The sequence below is a fragment of the Capsicum annuum genome, chromosome 9 (assembly GCF_002878395.1).
Source record: "Capsicum annuum cultivar UCD-10X-F1 chromosome 9, UCD10Xv1.1, whole genome shotgun sequence".
Classification (NCBI taxonomy): Eukaryota; Viridiplantae; Streptophyta; class Magnoliopsida; order Solanales; family Solanaceae; genus Capsicum; species Capsicum annuum.
In genome coordinates, this window is record NC_061119.1 from 25,393,665 (window position 1) to 25,404,447 (window position 10,783).

Consider the following 10,783-nt stretch of genomic DNA (forward strand, 5'->3'; position numbering starts at 1 on the left):
ATGAAGATTGAGTTCAAACATGTCCCTCGAATTCAAAATGAGTTTGTTGATGCCTTGGCGACACTATCTTCAATGATCCAGTATTCAGATAAGAATTACATCGATCCCATTAAGGTGGATACACACAATCAACATGCATACTGTTTCCATGTGGATGAAGAACCAGATGGAAAGTCGTGGTACTACGACATCAAAAGGTTGTTCGACGCAGGGGAAAATCCAGAAAATGCTACTAGTAAGCAGGAGAGGACTTTAAAAAGGATGGTCAATGACTTTTTCCTCAATAAGAAAATCCCGTATAGAAGGACTCCGGACTTAAGATTGTTACAATGTGTCGATGCCACAGAAGCCACAAGATTATTAGAGAAAATACACGCAGGAACTTGCGGCCCCACATGAATGGTTTTACACTTGTGAAGAAACTTTTGAAAGTCAGATACTTTTAGATGACCATGGAGAAGGATAGAATCCGGTACATGCAGAAATGTCACCATTGTCAAGTTCACGGGGATTTTATATGAGTTTTGCCGAATGAGCTCAATGTGATGGGTTCTCCTTGGCAATTTGCTGCTTGGGGCATGGATGTTATTGGGCTTATAAATCCTTCTACATCCAATGGAAACCGTTTTATCTTGGTATGTATCGACTATTTCACAAAATGGGTTGAAGCCTCAACATATAAGGTAGTAACCAAGAAGGTGGTAGTAGATTTCGTCCGCAATAACTTCGTTTGTCAGTTTAGGATTCCAGAGTCAATCATAACAGATAATGGGCCCAATCTTAATAGAGAACTCATAAGAGAGGTTTACAAGAGGTTTAATATCTCTCATCAAAATTCCACAGTATATCGACCATAGATGAATGGAGCAGTAGAGGCAGCAAACATGAATATCAAGAGAATCTTAAGGAAAATAGTGGACGGTAACATGGAATGGCATGAGAAGCTACCATATGTTTTTCTCGGTTATCGCACCATGATTAGAACATCCATTGGGGAGACTCCTTACATATTGGTTTACGGTTCAGAAATAGTGATACCTACAGAAATAGAGATACCTTCAAAATCATCCAATTGGTTGGTTTAGATGACACTGAATGGATTCATAGCAAGATCAAAAAATTGATACTTATTGATGAAAAGAGATTGGATGCATTCTATCATGGTCAACTCTATCGGGATAGAATTATCAAGGCGTTCATCAAGAAGGTTAAGCCTTGGCGATTCACACTAGGATAATTGATATTGAAAAAGATATTTTATCACCAAGATAAAGCTAAGGGGAAATATGCGCCATATTGGCAAGGTTCTTATATAGTTCACCGATTACTCTCAGAGGAGCAGTAATCTTTACAGAGATGGATAGCACAGTAAGCACAAAGCCGATCAATTCAGACACTATCAAGAAGTACTACACTTGGAGACATTAAGACTAGTTGTTATTTCTTTCTACTTTTACATTTTCTCTAATGTAATAGAACTATGTATTAGCCTGACTTCCCACGATGGGATATGTAGGTAACCCACATCGGGTTCGATTTTCCTAAGAAAAAACAAAACATCATCCTTTCAGGTATTCAGAACTACGCTCGACCTAAGTTCCCTTAATGGGATACGTAGGCAATCCTCATCAAATTCAGTCCCTTTATATTTTACTCTTTAATTGTATTAACTATGTTATGAACTGATTCCTATTTTTAGGATACATAGGCAGTCTGAGTCAGTCTCGGTCATTGCATTTCATATTTTTATTTTTTCTTTATATTCGAACTACGTCATGACCTAATTCCACTTGGATACGTAGGCAGTCTGAGTTAGACTCGGTCATTGCATTTCATATTTCTTTCTCTACCCTAGAACTATGTACAGACCTAATTCCTATTTCAAGGATATGTAGGCAACCTAAAGGGTTCACTCTTTCCTTTAGGAAAATCTCCTTTTGCTCATAGTATAGCCCCAAAATATAAGCAATCTCGCTGTCAGAATCTTCGTAGCATTGAAAAAAGTCAAACGAGCTCCACCCGAAGGATAAAACTATATGAGTCACGATCGACAAATGGAGGCTTAACGAATTTCGAAACATGTCATAATCTAAAAATGATAGAGAATTACTATATATACTTAATATATATGTAATATAATTGCAACATATATATATATATATATATATATATATATATATATATATTTTAAAATACTTTCCTACTCTCCCACCCACCAAGACTCCATATTTAGGAATGACCGAGCAGTCGAGGAAGTGTTGGAGGATTCCGCAGACAAAGACAGTATCCACAAGTCAACACAAATCAACACCCTCCTCCCAACTAAAAGTTTTTCTTTGAATGCAGGAAAACAGGAATTGGAAGAGATGAATAGAGTTAAGATTTTGAATGGGATCAGAGATATTATGCAGCTTATCACTACAACATAAGGTAAAATACTCTTCCCTTACTTTGTTTTTCACATACATTTATCCTCACAAGTTCTAAGAATTTTGTTTGAATTCTTTTGCAGGTATGTTGAAGACTCGAGTCAAGGCAACAAAGAAAAGGGCCCCTTGTAAAAAAAATTTGGCTATTTCACTTATTCCAATAAACACCGTCGATCGGAGCTTGCCACCTGACAACGTCGAATTACTTCACCAATTGAAGAATTACCATCTAATTGCATCAAATGACTCTACGATCGAAAAGTTTCGTCTAACTTCAACAAAGTCAAGTACCCGTATTTCGAGGAATGCACATAAGCAAATAAAGGCAAGCTTCCGCATTTCGAGGACTGTACATAAGCAAACAAAATCGAGCTCTCAAATTTCAAGGACTGTACAAAAGCAAATAAAGTAAAATTCCATTTTTTGAAGAATGTACATGTTTTGGTACCTTTTTGATTTGAAAGGGTTTGAAAAATATTGTTTTCGACTTTTTAAACTATTTCAAAATCTTAAAAGAAAAGTTTGAAACAATTTAGAAAATTATAGAGTCGCCACTTGATTTTTGAGAAAATACCAAGAAAAACTAAAAATATTACTTAAAAGATTCAAAACAGAAAAAAATATTAAGTTTAGAAATTTTGGGTAAGTGGTTCCTATTAATACTCTTGGAAGGTTGTAAAGGCACCAAGAGTATCTGCTAACTAGCAGTTATCCGGGCTATTTGAAAATAACTTTTTTGACAAACTTTAAAAAAGAAAATTGATTTTTGAAAAGAAAATGATTAAGAAAAATTGTCTTCAAGATTTGTGCAAAATAAATTTTGACGACTTAGCGGGGATATTAACTAAGCCTAAGAAAACTAAGAACAATTAGCATATAAAGGGGATAGGGGGAGATTAAAGGACTTAGGTCATTAGGCCCAAATCATAAACCTTGTCCTACGCTAATTTGGGCTTTTGACCCATCTTCACCTGTCCTAATCTAAATACTTGGGTTTTTGGCCCATAACCTGCCCTAAGCTAGTTTTTGTACCTTTGAGACTCAAAATCCGCTTCACCTTTATTGAATTACAACTTTAGCTTCGAGGCCCAAATGAATGAATAAATAAATGACTAAGTGAATAAATAAAAATAAGGTAATAAAAAAATCGAGACTTTTCAAATCTCTTAGTAACCTCATCAATGGGTTTTCACCCATTTTCTTTCTTCTTTCATCTTCTTGCACACGCACGTCATATAATCAACTTTGGGTTTAAAACTTCGAACGTAACTCAGAGAGATGGGCCTCATTGGCCCATTACGGATGCAAGAGGAAAGGAGTCCATTTGGACTCCAAAACAGATTCATGCAAGGGAAAAGACAAAAGAAAAATAATTAACATGTGTTGGAAAATTCTACACTTAATAGATAAATGATGAGATGAAAAAAAAAGAATAACAGCCTATGATATCAAAGAAAACCAAATTATCCAACACAAATAAAATTAACCCATCTCAAAAACAATCTTACAAAAATTGAATCTAGCACAATACAATTAACTAGCCCTTGAAAAGAAGACATGAATCCATAAGCATAGTTGCTTAAAATTTGGACAAATAGATTAACACATATTTGCTCCAAATATTATGATGAAGTCTAAGGCATGTTTTCATTAAACAAAGAAAAGAGGAGAATGAGCAAGAGATAAGGAAATAGCACTTCAAATATGAAATACAAGACATCCTAAAGCAACAACACTTTTTAATACAAAGTGGATCAATCAACATATCTATAACATAGAAAAAAAATCACTATAGCGTGTGAATAATAATGGGACGTCTAAATGAATAAAAATGCTTTAAGAAGTAAACCAATAAGCGAAGTGAAGTAAATAACATATATTAAACATATTTGAGAGATAATATTCGAAGATAAGATAGGAAAAACAGTAAAAGATTAATTCTAAGAAAAAGTGTGCAATTATGGCAACTCCTATTTTAGTTCTACGCCATTTCAACAAAAATTATAACCCCAACAACTTTTCAATCTAAACAAGAGAAAATCAAAGACAATTTTGACCATGAAAATGAGTAACTCACTGCTTTAAAATTGAGAAACAATCTCACAAACCCTTAAAATAGTAACCATTCCTTTTCAACACAAAGAAAACAACTTTACATACTACAAGCAAACATATCCACCAATAACGAATTTAAACAAAGCATGAGCATGCATTTTAAGCAAAGATCAAAAGTTTACCCGTAATAATCAAAGAATAAAGTCAAAAGGCGAAACAATCAATATTAACTATTCTTTTCAACATAAAGGAAACAACTTTACATGTTAAAAACAAACATATACGCCAACGATGAATTTAAACAAAGCATGAATACATATTTGAAGCTAAGATCAAAACTTTACCCATAATAATCAAAGAACAAAGTCAAAAGGCAAAACAATCAATATTAAGTTTTTTTTCAACATTAAGAAAACAACTTTACATGCTAAAAACAAACATATACTCCAACTATAAATTTAAACAAAGCATGAGTACATATTTTAAACAAAGATCAAACTTTACCCATAATAATCTAAGAATAAAACAAATAATACGTTTAACTATTGCTAGTTCATTTTGTTATACCATGAATATTAAAATAGTCATAATATCGATACCATAACATCCTATGGCCTTCAAGGCCGTCTACAGCAAATAAAATTATAACTACGAAGCACAAAACAATAATAAAACTAAAAAAAAATACAACTACGAACTATGAAGAAGAAAAAGATGAAGAAGAAAACAATAATGAAACTAACAAATTATAACTACGAACTACGAAGAAGAAAAAGATGAAAAAAGAAAACGATAAAAAATGGGGGAAAGGTGTGGTTACCTTTTTTTTTTTGGACATCAAAACGGAACTACAAGCTTTTTTCGGAGTCTTTATCACCACCGGAATGTGTTCAACTCGAGAACTTCAATTAGACTGTGAATTTCACGAAAAATAAATTACTAAAAGAAAAAAAAAACTTCTTTACTCAAAGCTTTTTTTTCAAGCTCGAGACTTGTCTTTCTACCAAAATAGTGGTAGCATTTATAAGAAAGGATGGTAATTTCCTTCTTTTTATCCTCCAATGTGAGAGAAAAGTATTTAGGGGTGTTTTTGAAATTTTAAAATTAAAGATAAGGTGAGGTGAAAGATAGGTGGGGGAAATTGTACAATGTAATACAATTTTTTAATTTCAAAAATTGAAAATTAGACTTTGAGGAGGATTTGTACAATCTAGTATAAATTTTAAATTTTAAATTTGAATTTTGGGATTTGAAGTTATTTTTTGTGGGAATTGTGTAGAAGTTATGAGAGTTTTTGGGAATTTGGTGGTTATTTAAAATATAATCCTAATTGCGATTTAAAATTTAGCCATATTTATTTAATTTTGACCAAATTAAAAATCAATTGACGGATTGCATTGTAACTATGGTCAATTTGATTTCAATTATTACCAAATCTAATAGATTGGCTACATTAAATTGAAATTCGATACGAATTAATACTTTCTTTAATTATGAGCTTCTTGATTTAATAAATTCAAACATATATTCATCCAAATAAATTGTTTTTTAGAGTAAATTATATTTAAACCAAGAACTTTATCCATGCGAAATTAATTTTCAAGTTTATCTCCATAAAAGTTTAAACTTTGATAAAAATATTTATTCAAGTAACAAAATTTATACAATCTCATAGATGTGAATACTAAAAAATGTATAATCGCCACTTAAATGACAAATTTAACCTAAATAAATATTTTAGAGCGCATTTATTTGGTTGAAATAGATATTTCACTTTTATTTAAAGTTGAAGAAACTCAGGATTAAATTTAGTCGTGGAGGGCAAAAATTAGGTTTCAACAACTGCCCTCTCCCTTTGGGTAGGGTGGATGCAAGTAACCCTGGGTAATGGGAGTTTGACGTTCTTAATTTATGTCCGACCACAAATTCATTTTAAGAGAGGTTGGTTTTCGAGTTTTAGTAAAATCAAAAAGCTAAGGAATAAGCAAAATAGGGGGGAAGGTTGGAATGCAGTCGAGTTTTCAACAAAGAGTCCAGCCTACATATCCCTGATACTCAGAGAATCAGACTGCTTGTAGTTTGACTCGATTGGTAGAAAAGATAGTCTTTTATTTTAGATAATCTTTGGCTCAAAATGAGTGTCAAGTCGTTCGAGTTATGAAAAATGGGCTTGTAACCTCTTAACCATGAATGTAAGATCCTTCGCATCCATTGATAAGAATTTATTTGAGCATAATTTCCACAGCTCTAGGTGTCCTATCACTCAATTTAAGGAAAGAGAAGGTTACCCTCGGTATGAGTGTAGAAATATCCTGAAGGTTAAGCTGAAACCAGAATATCCCAAGGTACCCACATGCCTTCTGACAGGGGTGTAGTTTGAGGGTGGTAACAATCATCCTTTAGCTCCCGTCTAAAGAGTTTGACATCCCTCTCTAGACTACGTCCTATTTTGCTGGTAAGAAAAAGTTCCACGTTGTGTTGCATCCTTTCTGAAGTCCTCCACACCTGTGGTTTTGATTTGAGAATTTCATCCTTTTGGATGCTCTCGACAACAACTCACACAAATGATTAGTTGTAAATATAGCATTACACAAATGTAAATTAGTGAAAACCTAAATTAGTGAAAACCTGTTTGATTATGCTATGCTGAGATAGTTAATGAACCAAGTTGCACAACCTATTCTAAAAATATTGTGCCACTTTGAATGGAGTGACGGTCCAATATGTCTAATTGAAGAGCGAACGACCCAATTTAAATGTAACATGTCACTTTGAATGGCGTGAAGATCCAATGTGTCTTATTGAAGGGCGAATGACCCAATTTAAATGTAACGTGCCACTTTGAACAGCGTGACAGTCCGGCGTATCTCATTAAAAGGAGGACGACCCAATTCAAATGTAACGTGCCACTTTGAACGGAGTGACGATCCAACGTGTCTCATTGAAGGGCGGACGACCCAATTTAAATACAATATGCCACTTTGAACGAAGTGACGGTCCAACGTGTCTCATTGAAGAGAGGACGGTCCAATTTAAATATAACCTGCCACTTTAAATGGAGAGACGATCCAACATGTCTTATTGAAGGGCGGATGACCCAATTTAAATGTAACATTCCCCTTTGAACGAGTGATGGTCCAACGTGTCTCATTGAAGGGCGGACGACCTAATTTAAATATAACATGCCGCTTTGAATGGAGTGACAATCCAACCTATCTATTAATCACCTGCACTAAACTTATTAGTATCAAATGCAACATGAGGGAAATCATGCATACCTTGCTTTAGTCTGCCATACTGAAGGAGGTGAAAATTCATAATGTAGTAACATATTATGTTGAAGGAGATTCCAATCCATATAATTACGTGTCACCCTAGAGAAAGTGACAATCTAAAAACATAATAATATGTCACTCTAAAGGAGGTGACGATTAATAACACAATAATATGTCATTCTGAGGGAGGTGACAGTTTATTACATAATAACATGTTACTCTGAAGGAGGTAACATTCCATAACATGATAACATATTATGCTGAAGGAGGTGACAGTCCATAATAATATGCCACTCTGAAGGAGGTAACATTTCATAACATGATAACATGTCAAGCTGAAGAGGTGTCGGTCCATAACTTAATAAGATGTCACGCTGAAAGAGGTGACGACCTATAACATAATGATATGTCATGCTAAAAGAGATGACAATTCATAGCATAATAACATGTCACTCTGAGGAAGGTGATGATCTATAAAATAATTAAATCTCACTCTGAAAGAGGTGATGATCCATAACATAATAACATGTCACACTGAAGGAGATGACGGTCCATAACATAATAACATGTCACTCTGAAGGAGGTGACGATCCAAACGTGATAGTGTGTCATGTCGATGGAGGTGACCATCCATAACATAATAACATGTCGCTCTAAAGGAGATGACAATTCAAACTTAATAACATGTTGTCTCATATAAAGAGATGATCTGATGCACCTCTTAAAGGGTGGAAGATTCAAATATAATAAGATGCTTCCTTTTGAAAGAGGGATGTCCCAAATATAATAAGATGTGTCACCTAAAAAAAATGATGATTGGGAATGTCCTCTTGAAATGGTGGATGACCCAAAATATGATAAGTTAGGGTGATAATCCATTACGTCCTCTTGAAAGGGTGGATGGCCCAGATATAATGAGATACATCACCTCGAGTGGGGTGACAATTCGAGGTGGTGTTACATAATGTCACCCGCATAACTCAAACAACACTCATTAGTAACACAATAATTTGTTGTAACTAATCCAGGAATGTAATAAAAGATAGAGTTTAGAGATAAAGTCGTTTGACTCATGATGATGTGGAGATAGTGTTTTGAGTGATATCCCCATATCTTAATCATTTTGCTCGGTCATTTCCCTACAAAATTAGAGAAAGTGTTAAAGATAGTGAAGTAATAGAAACATAAATCAAGATGAAAAGGGAGAAGAAAAGTTGTTTGGATTATTATGGCAAGGCTATAGTGAATCTGAAAATACCCTTTTATCAAGCTTAACATTGTCGATGCTATGAATTCATTGTTCCTGCATCCAAAGAAAAATTCTTAGTTTTGAGAGACTGATTGTGTTGGTTTTTCCTTGCTCTTCTGATGCTCCTTGTTCATCATCGATTTGAAGGGTAAGTGCAGTCTTTGAGGAATTTTTTAGGATATCCCTCAAAAATTATGCCCCAGTTTAGAAACTCTCAAACTTCTTTGTAACTTATGACATCATTTAGTATAGAATTTTTGAGATCTTCTCAAAAATTCTGCCCCAATCTAGAATGCAAAATACTCGAGTCCTTTCTGGTGTAGTATAACTTGAAATTTTACAACTTCTCAAAATTATGCACTGATTCAGCTTCAGCAACGTCTGATGTTTAACTTTGTAGCAAATGTCAAGTTCTTGTGAAATTTTTTAGATCTTCTAAAAAATTTCTGCCCCAGTTACACGCTTCAACGTCATCTTCATGTAACTAGAAAAAAATTCTCTTAAACAAAATCTTGTGGAGAATATGATCGAGCTAGTGTGGTGCTCACATATTCTATTGAGGTAGAAATCATACCAAACGTAGTTCTACAAAAAAATAATTTTTCTAAGAGATTGACCGAAGCCCACATAGGCCGCCTAAGTATTCCATTCTTAGAAATTCAGGTCAAACGTAGTTCGTATAAAATAAAAAGATAGATTTAATATTTTTTATAATGTGACCGAAGCCAACACAGGTTGCCTACGTATTCCATTAGGTAAATCAGGTTGAACGTAGTTCATTATAACTAAAAAGTATGATTACAAGGAAATGACAAAGTGTAACTACAAGAAAATAAAACAATAACTCCAAAATGTAAGATTGAGCCATTTAGGAATTTCCATTCTTCTTTGCGACTGATGGCGCCAATGATTACTTTGATTTTAGTCTTCGTGAAGCAAGCAAGTTTGATTACCAGCACAAATCAGTCTCTCTCTAAAAAAGAAAAAATACTCACAAAGTAAAGTGTTAGTTCATAAATTGTGATAATTAACCAAAGTAATGATACAAATCAAACAAACATAGTCAAAGCACATAAATAATTTTTAACGCATCCTGACATACTTAGGACCTTTCAAGCCAAAGATAAGCCTAACGTTTGAAGGATATATATGCCGTTTGTAAGATGTTCCATTGTCCCCAAAATATTATATAAATTTCATAAATAAATCAAATGGGGATACAAAATGAGGGAAAGGGAGAATACATGATATCAATCCCACGCGGGGGAGAAAATCTAAACTAAGCCTCCTTGGAAGACCCTCTATCTTTGAACTTCTTGAAACGTCTGCATATCCTTCCGGTGAAGACCTTCTTTTAAACAAAACTATCTGAATAAAACCCTCAAACCCAAGGGACAATGGTTTGTATAATCCGATATTATATCCTTCAATTTAACACATAAAGAATTATTGTCTGTTATAATTCATGGTCAAATAGACGTAAGACAGATTTTCTAATGGGCCCAATACCCCTTCGGGTGTTGAGTCATCCTAGGCTCATGCCTAAATTAGGGTTTTGATTTAGCTTTATCCTGAGTGTCTAGAGTGGGTTTGAACTAGGTTCCCAAGCGAACGACTTGAGTTTAAAAATACGAATAACCATCAGACACCTCACGTGCTAATAAACCATCATATTCCCAACAGTTAATTTGGAATTGAACAATAGAGGTCGTGACATCCACGAACCCCAAACAATTTACATATTTCAAATGGGAAGCATGTCATGAAATGCAACA

At 34.1% G+C, this 10,783-nt stretch overlaps 1 protein-coding gene across 1 annotated transcript; it reads left to right on the forward strand.

The window, feature by feature from the left end:
- On the forward strand, nt 1–399 carry LOC124887046. Its single transcript, XM_047396213.1, has one exon. It carries the CDS (start codon nt 1–3, stop codon nt 397–399), a length of 399 nt encoding a protein of 132 aa, XP_047252169.1.
- The last annotated feature ends 10,384 nt before the right edge of the window (nt 400–10,783 follow it).